Raw genomic sequence first — 16,912 nt, 5'->3', positions numbered from 1 at the left:
CTCAGTGCCTGGAGGGAAGCTGGCTGTGGAGAAGGACTGCTCTGAGGCTTTTATTCCCCTTCCGTCTTGGAAACGATGCTGGCAGCCCCATGCAGCAGCTCTCCTCCTTCCCCCTCCCTTGCCTCAGCCCCCATGAGGGGGGAGGAAGAGCGTGGGTGGTGGAAGGAGCTGTGGTCCCCAGATGTGTGAATTGTTGCCGAGAAGAAATAGCGCACCGCGGACAAAAGGCAGAGCAGCTCAGCTGAAGGAGAGCCATTGCGCTGGGTTTGCGTCACTGACCTTTTCCTCTAGCCCTTCTCAGTCCTCACCTGACCCTCCCACTGCTTCCCCTGCACTTTGTACTCAGCCATCTCTCTGCACAGCGCTCCGCAATGGTGATTAAAGCAGGCACGGGAGCTTAGAGAGGGGGAGGAAAGTGGAAAAAAAAAAACACCCTAAAGCAAAAAGAGGGCATTGCAGTGATCATCTCTTCATTTCCTTCGAGTTCACGTCGCCCATCCCACCACTGACCCAGCACACCGCAGTCGCTGCCTGCTGCAGACCATTGCAGTGTAAGCACAGTGGTTCTGCCCCTGTTGGCTGCATTATGGATGGGGGAGGAGAAGCAAGCTGTCCTGGGGTCAGGGGAGTGCTTCAGACTGAAGTACATGAACAAATGGAAATATAAAAAACAAAAAAAAAAGGGGAATAACCTTGAAAATGTGGTGCAATTGCAAAAGTCTACATAAAGTATTCTAGAAGCTCAAACAGTGCCACCAACAGAGTAGATCACAGAATCATAGAATGGCTTCGGTTGGAAGGGACTTTCAGAGGAGGTCATTTAGTTCCAACCCCAAATGAAAAGAAGCAGGAGTCAGCATGTGGAGAGGATTTGGGGAGTGTTTTGGACCATGTGTGGAGTGGTGTGTGGGTCCATAACCCAAAAGATATGCTTGTTACTGCCTGTGTCTGCACATGCAAGGCTGGGCTTCCATCCTTTCTAGTGATCTGCTCCATTCCACTGCTTCACAAGAAGAATCAAGGACACATGGAAAAAAAAGTGTGTGTGTGTCAGGGTGGAAAGTGAATGGGAGGGTGCCATGAGCCAACAAAAGCATGTGTGAGCCTCAGGTAGTGAGCCTCAGGCATCCCATGAAACGTTTACCCATTTTTATAGCTACACCCAAAGGTTCCTTTGCTCCTTCTTTCAAAAACCATGTGGATGTGGCACTGAGGCACGTGGCTAGTGGTCACGGTGGGGATGGGCTGACAGTTGCACAAGATGATCTTAGTGGTCTTTCCAAACTTAATGATTTTATGACTCAATGATTCTCTTTTCCCTCACATCACCACGTTGGACCATGTGTAAAGAAGGCTGGAAAAGGGCAGAAGAACAGAGAGACCCCATCCTTTGAAGGTGCTTGGCCCAAGTCTTGCCCTAGGACATTATTCTGTGAAACACCCAGAGTGTGTTCAGGGCTTTAGAGCAGGGAACCAGGTTAGTGAAAATTGTGCCTGTGTGATGAGCTTCAGTGAGGCAAGAGACCTGCTGCCCTCCTTCTATTTTGATGGGTGTTTCCCACCCCTGGCTTCTTTGAAGAATTGCAACAGTCCTCAGTGGCAACCTGTGAGGTTTAGACCATGCTTATGTTTTCTGGGTTCTGTGGTCGTTGAGGCATATTAACAGCTTTGAGGTTGATGCAGACAAGCCTTGCTTCTTGTAGGCATGGCTGCAAGTAGGTTAGCATGAATCAAAAGCCAACACCGCTCATCCAGTGCTGGGTTTCCAGCCTTGCATGCAGATGGGCAGCCCACTGCCCCTTAAATTTTTGGACCTATCTGCTCTCCATCCTGCTCCCTCCCATCTTAGCCGCTGTGAAAATGCATACGAAAAGGCATGAGATTCTGCAATAGTTCCCTGGTCATTTGTGAATTGGATGACACAAACTCAAGAGGTTGAACTGGTCTGTGGGTTAAGAAATGGTCAGAAGCCTTTGAGTGGGACCTTCTGCCTGTTCCTCACAGTGGTATGTATAACTGAAGAGAGAGATCGCAGAGTCTTGTGGGAGTGGAGGAGACATGCATCAATGGGAGCGGTACTTGTACAGAGGAGCCTGGTTCCTCAGCCCCTCTCTACCCACCTTCTGATAGCATCTTCAAAGTGAGCTGGGCTTGCAAAGGGCAATGGTTTCCGTTGGCAGGAAGGCAAGAGATGTCCATATGGGGTTGGTATGTGTGTGTGTACACATGTGTGGGTGTGACAACAGAGCACAGCTCTGAGATGGCCTCTGAAGCCTTGCTTGGCCCAGCGAACGCCCGTTTAACCATTGTGGAAAACTCGCCCACAAGACTGAGGTGTGAATGAAGCTGGTTATCTGGCTGGTTTGGGAATGAGAGCAGGCTGGAGCTATGTTAGAGAGCCTCCAAAGTGGTACAGAAATCCCCAGTATGCGGCAGATCCTGCGCTGCAGCTGGAAGCTAAGCTGAGGCTCAAGGGGATGCTTGAGACTTTCCCCATGACTCTCCCATGGTGCTTGGGGTGCAAGCACTCACACTTGTGTCCATGCGGGCTTCTGCTGCAGAGCTGATGGACTCCTTCTGGGCCTCCCACTCAAGTACTAACTCTATTCCACCCTTTTGGCCTTTCATTCCCCTTTTCTTGCCCTGGTCCTCTCTTACCTTTTCCCACAGTTACCACAGAACAAGAAATGATTGCATTCTCCTGAGCATTCTTTGACATGCACTTCCTCTCTCTGTGACAGAACCATCTCCTGCCCTTTACCTCCTCTCTCCTCTATCCTCCCCCTTCATACCTTCAAGACCACAAACCCACAGGAAACCAGTTTAAAGGGCCAACTTCGTGGAAGATACCTTCATAAGATTTCATGGGCTCACATCTCAAGCCTGAAATACAGAAGAGATTTTTTAATATGAGTGTCGTTAGATAGCAGGACAGGTTGCCCAGAGAAGTCGTGGATGCTCCTTCCCAAGGGAACAGGTGGGTTGGGAAGTTTAGAAACTTGATCAAACATCATCTGGGAAGATGTCTGTTGGAACTACACAATCTTTAAAGGTTCCCTCCAAACCAAGCCATTCTGTGATTGTACAATTCAATTCTATACTTTGCAGAAACAAGAAACAAAGCAATGGAGCTCTTTGCAACAGGGCTTGGAATTCTCTCCTTCAGGAGAGAAGAGAGGTTCCCACCTCATAACATGCTTCTTGCTTCACCTAAGAGAGAGGTGCTGGCCATCACATGGCTCACATGTTGCAAAGCAGCTACTCTGCATGGAAAACACAGCACTGGGGGTGAATGGCACGACTGGAGGTCTTCTACCCTTCAGGGCATGACTGTATCCACTGATACAGAGATGTCTCCAACTTTAGAACTGTTCTCCCTACAGTACTGCAGGGTCCAGATTGCTTGAGCTGAAGTCTCACCTATGTCAGCTCCCCAGTCAAACCATGGGTGGCATGGGCCTTAGACTCTGCCAGTGGTGCACCTATCATAGCCTTGAAGAATTGAGCTGAACAGATTGTTCAGACAGCATTCTTCTCTCCAAGTGGACAGGCTGAAGGACTGAATCGCAGAAAGCTTTTCTGAAAGGTTTGACTGCACATTTCCCCTCCTCCCTTGATCCACGTATTTTCAAGTGTGACAGAAGCACCTCCAATCTACCAGCATCTTACCTCAAGGGGCCAGGAGCACGCACAAGCACAACCCTGGCATTTCCTGAGGATACATTTCTCAGAAGTAAATAAGAAACGATGAAAAAAAGTCTGTCTCGGGTCTGACAAAGTGTCACGTTCACTAGCATACACACAGCCCAAACTCTAGGCCTGACACAGGACCAAAGAGACCTGTAAGGCATATGGTTATGTTTTCCACCCCTTGCCAAATGGAGCATCTGGTACATGTCAAACCACAGCAGAAGCTATTTGAAGATGAATGAATCTCAAAACAGAAACTCCTATATGGGCATCTGCTCTTGTTTTCTTGCCTATTTCTCTACCTAATCAGGAGTGTTTGTCCAACCAGTTCAAACCCCAAGGACTATTTTACCTCTTCTACCTGTACTGAGACCTCCTATAAGAGTCATCTCCCTCCCTGGGACTCTATCCCTCCTAGATCTTCCATTCAAAACTCCAAATCTTCCCACCCATTAACCTTCAATTTCAACGTTTTCCCCAAGCTTATGTGCAATTGTCACTTGTCTTTTCACCTCTGATCTGAATCTTTGTGTTAGGCTCAGGTCTTCCAAAATAGGTGTCCAGATTGAATCTGGAGCCTCATTGTTAAACGTACAGATGTCTAGTCAAAAGTTTAATGTCCCCATTGCCTGCACATCCTGGCTTTTACCTCTTGGCAGAGAAAACAGACACCACAGAGAGAACACACTCTTATCATGCTTACTATACGCCTGATGGAAGGATGTACCAAAATTGAAACAAGACAAAGAAGGCGATCCCCTCTGGAAAAGTCCAGCCTTGGTCCAGCCTTTCTCAGTAGAATTAGTTAAGTGCTTGAAGATTAATCCTAATTCTTTTCTAATCCTTTTCTTGGGTTATTTTCAAAGCATTCTGCCCTGAATTTGCTTAAACCTATCCCAGGAGAGAGAAGAGAGCTGTCATAACTGAAAGTGTCTGTGAAAGCAACTGTCTTTAAGGAAACAGAAAGGGATTGCCAAGGATTTCCTAAGGAAGTTTCACAGCTGAATTAGACTTTGTATCTGTTTCTTTCAGAACAATATCTTTTTTATTGCACTGTTTAGCTATAATTGGAGGTAGAATGGATAGACAGGGAAGAAAAAAACAGATCTAAGTGCAAAACAACCAAGGAAAAAAAGTTTAATATCAATGAAATTATATATATATATATATATATATACACACACAAAGGTTCTCAGAGTTTGTTTCTGTAACATAAAGCACCATTAATTCCACAGTACTTTACAACTCAGCCTATTATACCTTCCAGAAAGCAACCAAAACTGAAAACTTATTTAGCACCAAGGGATTGCCATCTTGTTTAGCACCAAGAAGCCTGTTAAACATATCCTTTGGCCCACCTGTCTTCCTCTACCACATGCATCAAGCACCATCTGGATGCTCTTGAGTAACACATGAGATCTACCACTGGAATTAAAAAAACAAACAATCAGAAAAGGAGGAAAATAGAAGCTTGTTTTTGGAGATATTCAGTGTTATTCAGTGCTTGCTTCTCTTCAGGAAGACATGGGGCACTATACACTGTAAATACACAATACCCGGGTTTGCAGCCTGTGGCTTAGGAAGACGGAAAGGGATTCAGACCTGAGCATCACTTTCAGCATGCTTCTTCCTTTCTGCTGCCTGTAATCCTGTCTCTGAGCAGTTCCATACACTTCTCCTACTAAGGGAGAGGAAGAAGCCCAGTTTCCTTCCATTCCCATGATCTTGTCATCATGTGGTTCCCTGGAAAAGCTTCACCTCGGCGAAACCTTTTTTTAATACACCTTGCATTAGTGACAACGGCGAAGAGGATCAGGGGCCAGAAAGTGCCTGAAATTCATTCCAGTCTGCACAGCTTCCTTAGGAGAACAGGGAGGGTAAGTAAGCAGGGCAAGAGAGAAAATGTCCTGCAATTCTCTCAAGCATTTTCAATAGTTAACCTGTGTTCCTGCACCTTTGCCATCCTGGGCTGAGTGTACCTGATCAAGTCCTAATATAATAATTTGATTTGTATCTCCAATGGAGCTCTCTCATAGTCCCAGTACTATAGACATGGCTAACCATGAGACTGCGGAAACATAAGTCAGAAGACTTCATTATCAATGATGGGCAGCAGAGAAATACAGTTTTTCCTGCTTGTCCTGAGACTCAAAAAAGAAACAACTCTTGGCTCTGCTGTTTGTGGCAGCATCACAACACATGGAAGTGATTTTCCCAAAGTGCTGAGTCAGCCTCACATCCCCAGAGGGATGTGAATGAGGCCAGTGTGAAGCCAGTATAAATGGTACCCTAATATCCTACCACTGGCATCGTTTCCCACTGCAACATCTCTGACCTGACAAGGAGAGCAAGGATTTGTTTTAGTCATACGTTTTTCTCAGTTGCTCTAATGAGATTGCCAGAAAAAGGCACACAACACATGCTTTTAATATGGGTCGAGTTGCTTAAGTCTTGCTTCCTTTCACACCGCTGTTTTGCCTCTAGTTTTTTTCCATCACACGAGCAAAGAGATGCCAACTCATCCAGGGCTGGAAACTGTGGTTTAACTGCAATTGGCCTTTCAACCTACAGCTCCCTAGAGCTCATGTTGTGAAACAGCAGTCTCTCAACACCAATGTGAGAGAACCACCTTCAGGAAGAATGACATAATAGCATGCAGGAGCCAGGGCCATGCCATTGGTACCAAGGTGCATCTCTGTCACAGAAGTGAGCAGAATCGAGTTCACCAAAATGCACTTGGGAAAGGGAAAGCCCTTTCTGGGCTGGCTTCCCACAGCTGGGGAACTGAGACCAAGTGGCACCCCAGCAGGTTTGGGAGAATGGTTTATAGGGTTATCTCTCATCCTGTGCTTGTGGTTTAATGGGAACAGAGTGGTGGGTTCTACTCATTCAACAGCAGATATCTCTGAATTATCTGGCTGAATGTCCAGCCTGGTACCTCCCAGAAGAGCTAGAGCTGGCACAGTGGAGGACTGTCCCCCTATGCCACAATTTTACAGCCAGCTTGGGGAAGGACCACAGGATCCATAGACACCACAATGGTGTCTATGGAAAGTCAATGACATAACAGAAAGGCCAACAGACCTTTTTTTGGAAAGACAGTATCATCTCCCACCACTCCTACCTCTTACTCTGTTCTAAAGAAGGCCAGTAGACCCCAGTCCACTCTCAAAGCTACAGGTGTGAGTGCTGGCATTAGGGCCACGTTGCAGGGACAGAAAGAAGCCAGCATGCACCTGGGCAACAAGGAATTTCCAGACCTTTCTATGGGAGTCCTTTGTGTAGGAAATCTCAAGGAAGGACACATCTCCAGGAACAACATCTTAGTTTTCCTCCCACTTTAGGACCCTACAAGCCAGCCACATCCTGCTCATGGATTTAGAACAAGCCAATCACTTAAGCTAGGTCATGAGGTGAGGTATGAGAGATGATAGTGTCATGCTGTAAATGCACAGCTATAGGCCTGGCTGCTAGAGAGCGTGAGGTGGGAATAAGAGCAGCAAGTTTCACACTCAATGCCTGAGACTTCACAGGCCCATTTCTAAGAGATTTGCAGTGGTTACGGGCAATAAAAGAGAGAGAGAGAGAGAGGAAGAAGGCCAGAGAGGCTTTGGAAGGGAGAAGAGACAATTAGTCAAGGCTTGGCTTGACCAGATACCCACTGAAGGTGATGTACACATCAACATCATCACTGTAAATGGCATTCTCTCGCTCCCGCTTGTAGAGCCTCACCCAGATCTCATCATTTTCCTGAAGATCCAGCATGAGGCTCTGGCTCTGCATGATGCTGCGGTCACTTGGCTGGGCATACAAGATGACTGTCTCTTCTTCGTTGCGCATGATGTGCATGTAGGTCTCCTTGAAGTTCCAGGTGTGGACGTTGAGGCTGAAATAGTAAAGGCCAGCTACAGAGCAGTAGAACTTGCCATTGAACATGTCAAAGTGACTGTAGAGGTTGACAAAGACGGTGTCAAAGATCAAGACCTGGAAGCCCTCGCTGCTGTGCAGTGCTTTCCTGCGGCCAACAGAGAATGCAGCATACTGGTGCTTGCAGGGATCACCTGCTGTGCCCATCTGTCCTTTGCTCCCTTTCTGGCCCTGGGCACCCCGCTCTCCACGTGGCCCTTCTTTGCCCCACTTCCCTGGCATCCCAGGCTCTCCTCGATCTCCTTTCTCTCCTACAAGATGAAGCAGAGAACACAATCCCTGTGTGATATCAGAGGGAGAGATGTAAGAAGTGGTGAGAAAACCCAGTGAGGAGACAGAGGATTGCTAAAAGACTGAGGAATCACAGAAGAAGGAACACTCTTTGATGGTCACAATATTGAGCTTTATGGAAAAGGAGCCAACAGAGCTATGGATGTGACTGGGGTCTTTTTTCTTTCTAACCTTTTGTTCATTGCCTGGTATGGCTTTGCTGGAAGCACTAGGGTCTACTTCTAGGAGACTCCAGAGCAAGATGGAGAACAGCAGTGCAAAGTACTGCTCTTGGCCTCTTCTTCATCCTCCACACTCCCTTACCCGCACCACAGTCTCTGCCCTCCTACAAACATCTTCCAGGACCCAGTTATCTACATACTGCTCTTGCTACAGGCTGGAAAAGTGGTTGTAGGCAATAAAAAGAGAGAGGAAGAAGGCCAGAGAGGCTTTGGAAGGGAGGAGAGACAATTAGTCAAGGCTTGGCTTGACCAGATACCTGCTGAAGGTGATGTACACATCAACATTATCACTATAAATGGCATTCTCCTGCTCCCGCTTGTAGAGCCTCACCCAGACCTCATCATTTTCCTGAAGATCCAGCATGAGGCTCTGGCTCTGCAGCATCTGGCTCATGATGCTGCTGTCACTGGTTTGGGCATACAAGATGACTGCATACAAGATGACTGTGGAGAAGTGCTAGCATATGTAGGAGAATAGGACTAGAGAGGAAGAAGGAGTGAGGTTGAAGAGACAGTGTCCAAACTCAGTGTCAGTGGGAAAAGATCCAAGCTGAACTTTATGAGTGATGCAGTGTAGGTTAGAGGGCTGGTACTTTGACAATATCAATATAATTTGGGCATCCTCTGTAATACTGCAGCTTTACCCTGTTGGTAAAGTGTTCCTCCTTCCAAAGTGGTGTTGGTGTGTTGCTTGTCACAGGTTTGGGCAGACATAAAAACATCGAGAAGAGCACCAGAACTCACTTTTTGTGTATAGAGAAAGTGAAGGTCAGAGCAGCCTCCAGCAGAATTTCTAGCCTCCCAGATTTAAGCTTTGTTTCCCCATGTGTGCTAGGTTAACTGGTCTTGGCACTTTGGGGCCAATATGAGCACTCACCCTTCAGTATAGTGATATTGATATAGGGACGGATCTCTGGCATTGGGTAGGGCAGATGGTGGTGGCTTGAAGTCGGTGGTGGGGCATCTGCAGAAGAGTCTGGTGGGTCACAGCAGCGCCTGCAAGCACCAGGGGCAGGTTCTGTGAGCTGGTGTTCATCAGTGGGTGCCCCAAGCACAACAAGAGGAAGAAGGAGGAAGGCCAGGGGTGTGCGTAGGTAAATTATGTCCATGGTGACCTGGGAAGATATGAAAAAGTGCCAGAGTTAAGCATAAGAAGGGAAGGACATGGGGGACAGAGCAGAGATCACCAAGAAACAATAAATCTTGGCAGCTGGAGCCAGTGATGGGACAGAATTGCACTGTCCTGTGAGGGAGATACATGCTTGGTGTCTCTGGAGACTCAAGGCTGCAATTTGTGTAGCAAGCACATGGCCCCAGGAGGATGCCCCACACCCTTCAGCCCAGACCAACAAAGATTGGCTGCTAGCCCTGATGGAAGGCTTGAGCCTCAAAGCCTGTCACTAGGCAAACCACTGGAGCCACTCATCCCAGCTGGCAAACCACTGGAGCCACTCAAAGCTGCCAGGCCGGGATAGAGAAAGAAGGTGCAGAAAACCACACAGCTCCTTCAGCAAAAGCACACTCCAATAGGATGCTGAATCTGTGAGGACAGCTGTGAAAAACTTGTCCAGATCTCCAGTCAGTAGCTGTCAGCTATTCACAAAGTTAAGTCAATATCCCAGCAGGAGTCAGACCCATGTCTCCCTGCAGAGAGACTTCACTCCAGACTCTTTTCTCTAACACCATATCTCATCCCACTGTGTTCCTTGGCCCCCCACCACAGAATCATAGAATTATTTGAGTTGGAAGGAACCCTTAAAAGTCATCTGATCCAACTCCCCTGCAATAAACAGGGACACCTACAAGCAGATAAAGGTGCTCAGAGTCTCTCCAGACTGACCTTGAATGCCTACAGGGACAGGGCATCCACCACCTCTCTGGGAAGCGCTTTCCAGAGATCTTCCAATTCCTGTCCCAGTGCTCAGTAGCGTCTCAGCTCCTCGCTTCCCTTCTGTCACAGGAGGAGAGCAAAACCCCAGCACCTCACCTGAAGGGATGACTGACTCTTGCAAAAGGTCTGGAGTAGAGTTGCTGCACTGGAGAGAGAGAGCAAGCAGAGCAGAGCAGGCAGCTTTCAGACAAGTGTGTATGCAAAAGACAGACATGCAAGCATGCTCAGACACTCCCCACTCAGCTGCTGCCCACCCTGCTTCTGCCCACACCCCAGTGCAGCTCACCCTGGGTGCCGAAGCCTTCCTGCTGTGCTCTCCAGCCCCCCTGCTTGCTGGCTGCCCTCTGCCTGTAAAGCCAGCCTCGGGACCCATGGCTTTAAGAGCCTGCGCTTGGCAGTGGCTTTTGAGTGCTGGCAGGGTGCATGGTCTGGGATTGGACCTGCTCCCTCCCCTCTCCTCCCCCTCCTTTTCCCTCCCTGGCTTTGGGCACATTGCAGACTGACTTGGGTAGCAGTGCCTCTTAACCCTTTCCTAGGTGGTTCGTTTCCCTTTTTTTCCTCCCCTGCCTTTTGTCGTCTGGAATGGATTGCACTCTCTGAAAAGGGTGGGTAAGGCAGAAGGGGAGCATCTCACACCAAGCATCTTGGGGTGCGATGGTGCAGGATTCTTCCCTGTCTGCCGAACCTCTATGTTAGCCCTCCTCAACCTTTTACCTGACAGCCCACGCTTTCTCCCAAACTTCATCTTTCATTCTTTTCTGCATGGTTCCTCTTTGTGCATCACTGCAGTTTCTCACCCCAGTCATGCTTTTTCTAGCAGGCTCATTTGCCAACTGGGAGAGGCACCGTCTTTTTTCCTCTCTGGTCATCCTTCCCGAGGCAGAGCCCCAAGTCTCACACTTGGGCACGTGTCACAGAAAGGTCACATCCTGGGCAGAGAGGTTTGCGTGGCAGGGGTGTTCTGGCGCCAAGCTCAGCTCTGTTGCTGCTTGCCAAAGCTGAGGCTCTGCAGCAAATCATGGTAGTGGTCTCTGCCCCAGCCTGGTGCCAAGTGATCTCCTTGTGCCCTTTGGGTGAGAGCTGTGTGGCTGCACTGGGAGTTTGGAGGGAGGAAGACTTTAGGGTTCCTATGCTGTGGCAAAGGTGGATTTAAGATTTTATACCCTATAAGAGTGCATATATGTGGCAGGAGGAAGGATGGGCAGTAATCCTTTCTGCAGGGGCCCTACAGTGGCAAGTCAGCACTGTACATTTGCCAAGGGAATCTGGAGAAAACTCCCACATTTCTGCAGGGAAAAGGGTTTTGTGCGTGTCTACATGTTCTTGGATATTTGTTTTTGGTTTTGTTTTACTTCTCCCAGTTATGCGGTTTGGGAATGGGAGGCCCTCGCTTCCCAGAGAGTGGCTGGCGCTTGGCAGGACCCCAGCACCATTGGAGGAGCAAACGGAAAAGTCTGGGAAAATATGTGCTGTGAACTGGGGGGATGGGAAGGATCGGGCTGGGAGGGCTGGAGATACTCTTGGGCTGTCTGTCAGCCTGCAACTTAATGAGCACAGAGCAAACAAACGTCCATCCATGACCAGAGGAGCCCCACGGCACTCACTGCCCTGTTCATGAGCTCCCAGGATGGAGTCACTCCCCTCTCTCTCAGATTTCCCCGCCTGCCTCATTTCCAAGCATGACTTGGAAATGACACTCCCCCTTTTTGCAGCTCCCTGCTTCACCTCTGCCTTATCTCTGCCTTTCCAACAGAGCAGGCAGAAGGAAGGTGTTTGCCCCCATTTCCCTCCCACCTCTCCATCTGCACATTGATTTGCTCTCAAACTAGCAGATGTTCTTCATGGAGAATCACAGAATTATAGAATGGCTTGGGTTGGAAGAGACCTTAAAGATCATCTAGTTCCTACCTGAGCACCCTGTTGGAAAGGCTCCTGCCATGTTCTTGTCTGTGAACAGGACTTTGTACCTACTGTCTTTCCAGAACTGAACTGAGACACTCAAGGAGCCAGCAAACAAAGACAAGGGGAAATGGTTTTGTACTAAAAGAGATAAAATTTAGATTGTGTATAAGGAAGAAGTTGTTTACAGTAAGGGGTAGTGAAGCACTGGGACAGGTTGGCCAGAGAGGTGATGGATGTCCCATCCTTGAAGACATCCGAGGTCAGGCTGGAGGGGCTCTGAACACCCTGATCAAGCTGTGGGTATTCCTATTCATTGCAGGGGAATTGGACTAGATGACCTTTAAAGATCCCTTAGAACTCAATTCTGATTCCAAGACTTGCTCTGGTAGTATCACCCTACTAGGCAGCAGTTAATGCCAATAAAAACACCTTTGTCGGGGCGATATTGCACTTCTCTCTGAAAGCAGTGGGCTGCACCACCACTGTTTTGCTGGTGCAGACACTTTTCCAAGAGGTTCTGGCTTGTGTGGCCAAGTGCTCCAGCGTATGGGTTTTGAGAGCACTCTCCTCTGTCCACATGCCAGGCACACTGCTGAGCGTAGCCCAACCTGCAGGCACCATGTGTGTGTGCTCAGCTGTCCTCCAGCTCTCTCCTCACACACTGCCTTGGAGGCAGCCCAGGGAAGCTCTGGCCAGATTGGACAACAGCAACCCTTGCTCAAAAGCAGCTGCTTCCTCCTCCTGCATTTCCTCCCTTCTCCTGCGACCTTCTCCACAAAGGACGGGGCAGGGGGTAAGCCTGGCCCTCCCTCAGCCACTCCCCACATCCTATTAACCCTATCTGCCACAAGCACCGAAGGAAGGAAGCTCCTTGCTGTTTACTCCCCTTCCCACCCCCTGTGTACAGCTCAGCTCCTCCTGCACATGGACCCCCTGCCCTGCTGCCCATGCACACATCTACCCACAAACACTACCGTGCATCTCTTCCATCTGTCAACCCTCTGGAGAAAAGGCATTGTCAGCATCAAGAGGCAGAGGAGCAGCCCCTTCTATTCTCCTTCTAGGCTGCTTCCCCTGGAGAAGGGCAGTTTTCCCCTTCCCCATCTCTCTTCCCCTGCTCCCCTAGAGCAGCACAAGCAGGAAGGGGAAGCAGAACAGCTCTTACCTCCGTGCCCCTCCGCAGAGGAGTCCCGCGTTGGGTTTGGTGTATCCTCAGCTGCTCCTGGTTAGCAGTGCAGGGAGGAAGGGAGCGAGGGAGGGAAGGATGGAAGGAGGGAGGGAGGGAGAGCTGGCGGGGCCCAGCTGACTCCAGCCAGATGCTCGCCAAGTGCTCTTATGTAATTATCGTCCTTTCCATCCTGCCTCGGAGGCCTTGGTGAGTGCCTCCCCCCCACGCTGCCCCGTGTCAGCCTTGGCTCGCACTCCCTCCCTCCTTCCTTCCACCCGCCTCACGCTTTGCTCAGCAAAACAGCTGATCCTTTCTGGAAGCAAAGTTCCTGCTCCTGGCTACTGCCTCTGCTGCCCTTAGGAAGGGAGAGCACATGCTCCAAGAGCACGGGACCAGTGAGCAGTGTGGCTCTGTGCTCAGCTCCTCTCCATCACTGCTCAACTCTGGTGGTGGCCCTCGTATTGATCCCAGAAAGAAACATTGTGCTGACTCTTCCTCCATTATCCGTCTCATTTTCCAGAAGTGGAGAGTGAGGCACAGACAGAGGTGGGATGTTCAGTGCCTGCAGATGGGGAGGAGAAACTTGCAGTACAGAAGGATAATCATAGAATCATGGAACAGCCTGGGTTGAAAAGGACCACAATGATCATCTAGTTTCAACCCTCTGCTATGTGCAGGGTCACCAATCACCAGACCAGGCTGCCCAGAGCCACATCCAGCCTGGCCTTGAATACCTCCAGGGATGGGGCATCCACAGCCTCCTTGGGCAACCTGTTCCAGTGTGTCACCACCCTCTGTGTGAAAAACTTCCTCCTAAAATCTAACCTAAACCTCCCCTGTCTTGCTTTAAAATTATTCCCCCTTGTCCTATCACTGTTAACAGAGGTAACAGTGAGTTTCCATGCTGCAGTGCTTTGGGGCGCTCCCAAGTCACCCCACAACACCAGCATGCCCTCTGTGTTCTCTGGATCCCTGATCATCGCAGGCCTAACTGCAGAGCGGGATGGGAAAACAAACCTTGCCCAGCCTGCGGGCTTGTGCATCAGCCAATCCCTGCTCACCAGGAGCACTGCCTCTGCGTGAAACCCTTTGGCAGGGACGGCTGAGGATGTGCAGGCTTGCTAGAAGCTATCTGCGTGGCTGCATTTCACTCATAGCTGCTGCTCAAGCAGGGCCTGGCTCAGAAAGCAATGACACGTTCCTTGGCCTTACGCAGGCAGCCGCAGCGTGTGAGGGCACTTCTGCCAGCAGCGATTCCTGCTGGCGCTGCTCTGTCAGCGTGGCGGCCTGGGCTTCCTCACACAGACATCAAGGCCTGCCAAAGCTGCTGCACTGTCTTTTTTTTTTTTGTGTGTGTGTTGTTTAAATGCCACGTGGCTGAGGAGCAGCTAGGAGAGCTGTTCATCTTGCAACTTGTTTTCTTCTGTCACTCCTCCTTAGGAGCCCTCCTGCCTACGATGGGTATGGAACCAGCCTGATGCCAGGGGTCTGAAACTGTTTCCACCATTGCTTAGTGTCCATGTCCTGTACTGGTCCTAAACCTGGTCAGCAGAGTCCTGCCATGTTCTCTGGTAATTTGGTCCATCACAAGACTGTGACTCAACAGTGTTCCCTTATGGCCAAGAAAGCCAATTCTATCGTGGGGTACATTTAGAAAGAGCATAAATGAAGGGGATCCTCTCCTGCTTCTCTGCCCTGCTGAGGCCAAATCTGGAGTGTTGTGTCCAGTTCTGGGCTCCCCACATGAAGAAAGACAGGGAACTTCTAGAGAGAGCCCAGTGGAGGGCCACCAAGATGATGCAGGGCCTGGGAAAGGCTGAGAGCCGTGGGAAGACGAAGCTGAGAGGGAGTCATATCAATGCTTATAAATATCTAATGGTGGGAGTCTGCTTCTCTGGAGATGTTCAGGACCTGCCTGGATGTTTTCCTGGGTAACCTGCTGTAGGGAACCTGCTTTAGCAGGGGGATTAGACTAGATCATAGAATCACAGAACCATTAAGGCTGGAAAAGACCTTTATGATCACCTAGCCAACCTGTCAGCCCATGCCCACCATGCCCACTGACAATGTCCCTCAGTGCCACATCCACATGGTTCTGGAACACCTCCAGGGAACTCCACCAACTCCCTGGGCAGATGATCTCCAGAGGTTCCTTCCAACCCTACCATTCTGTGATTCTGTGATTACTTCAGCCTCCAGGCAGAGGGCAAGGGCACAGGCTTCTTAACACAGCAATGCAGCAAAGCACCATGCTTTTTCAGTAACAGATCTCTGGGGGGCTCAGCTTGGGGACCCAGGACATTGTGTCCCCAAAAGACACACAGAAAGTGGCTGGGGATAACATCCCAGTGAGTGGCAGCAGGTTTGGGTGCTGGTCTCTCCTCGGCCAGCCGGAAGAGCCATGAGAGGGCACAGATGAAATGTCTGTGTTGTGCTCACACTACACATGAGTCAAGGCATATATATTTCATCCCTGCATGTCCTCTTTTGTCATGTTAGAGAGGGACATGCCACAGCTGGCTGCGCTGACATCCCAGCGTGTGTGTTTGTGCATAACACACTGAGTGAGAGATCTGAGTGAGCTGGCTGTGTGCTGCGTGACGTTTGCATATTTTATGCTTGGGAAGGCAAAGCACACCAAGTTTTCATGAGCAAATATTTGCATATTTTCCACTCGTTCGAGCAGATAAAGCATTTTGGTTCTCTGTTGCATCCTCAAGAGATGCAGAAGCGTCTTCTTTTCATGGGTATTTCCATTTCTTGATCTCCCTGGCTCCCCTGTTTCCCCTATAACAACTGGTTAACTGCTTCCTGACCCCTCTCTACACTCCCTTGTTCCAGAGTCCTGTGTAGCAGCTGAAGCAGAAAGTGGACACTACTGTGCTTGCCTGAGCTGAGCTGAGCCACTGCATTACCCTGCTGATTATAAATACACTGGCTCCCTAACAACAGCTTCCAATTACATTAAAGTGTGGGCTGCACTGGTAACAAACTGGAAACTCACCCCCTTGCCTTGCTGCAGGACTTCTTCCCCTTAGCACCCTGCCTTTTCTGTTAATGGGTCCAAAGCTGCCCTGTGCCTCAGTTAGGATTGCAAAATTGTGCTTGGGCACGCATTCATCCAAATTTTGTCTCATACACTCACAGATAATGCATGGATTAAAGCACTCACAGACGTGAATATATATGCACGCATTCACACATACCCACACGTGCAGCCACGTAAATACTCGTTTGCATGCACGCAAACACATCGCATGCATATGCCTCTCAGTATCTGCTCTCTGACGTGTGCACACGAGCTCTCAGCAGGGTGGGCTCCCTGCAGCTCGTACACCCTTCTCTGTGATCAAACATTTGCTGGGAGAGGCATTGCACAACACTGCTGAAATCACTGCGGCCCTTTCTAGTCCTGCAGCTCCAATCTCTACGTGATGAGAATAAAAACCTTTGTGCGGCACAGTGCTTGTTGGAGCCCTTATCTCTGTGCCTCTGCACCCAGAATAGAAAAATCCATTTCCACATCTGACTGGAACAAATCCTCCTGAACTCGGCCATCATTTCACTGCGCACAGTCCCTGTGGCCCCTGGGGTGCCCAGAAACAACCTCGCTGTCCTTAGGAGGATCAGAAGGGTAACTGGATTAGCACTGTTGTCACAGAGAAAGCTGAGAATTCACCAGGAGGGAGGAGGAGCTGAGCTGAGAGGCTGGTGGTGGGAGGCAGAGGGGTAACCTTCATCATTCCCAACAGCCTTTAATCGATGAGAATACTTTGCAGAATTGTGTAACGTTTGTTTTATCATCATGAACTGTTGGCAAAA

The 16,912-nt window shown here is 49.4% G+C and overlaps 1 protein-coding gene across 2 annotated transcripts; it reads right to left on the bottom strand.

Moving 5' to 3' along the window:
* Positions 1-4,541: 4,541 nt before the first annotated feature.
* C1QTNF6 (C1q and TNF related 6) lies at positions 4,542-13,345 on the bottom strand. Of its 2 annotated transcripts, XM_048951353.1 has the most exons (4): positions 13,088-13,343; positions 9,970-10,165; positions 9,007-9,244; positions 4,542-7,868 (listed from the first exon to the last, which is right to left on the bottom strand). In XM_048951353.1, the coding sequence occupies exons 3-4, from the start codon at positions 9,236-9,238 to the stop codon at positions 7,321-7,323; spliced, it is 780 nt and encodes a 259-aa protein (XP_048807310.1). In that variant the 5' UTR covers positions 9,239-9,244; positions 9,970-10,165; positions 13,088-13,343; the 3' UTR covers positions 4,542-7,320. The 2 variants fall into 2 exon arrangements, with proteins under 2 accessions (XP_048807310.1, XP_048807317.1); XM_048951360.1 differs by lacking the exon at positions 9,970-10,165 and having other exon boundaries at positions 13,088-13,345.
* Between the last annotated feature and the right edge of the window lie 3,567 nt (positions 13,346-16,912).

This window comes from Lagopus muta, chromosome 1, assembly GCF_023343835.1.
Source record: "Lagopus muta isolate bLagMut1 chromosome 1, bLagMut1 primary, whole genome shotgun sequence".
Lineage (NCBI taxonomy): Eukaryota > Metazoa > Chordata > Aves > Galliformes > Phasianidae > Lagopus > Lagopus muta.
This window is presented reverse-complemented; position numbering and strand designations above follow the sequence as displayed.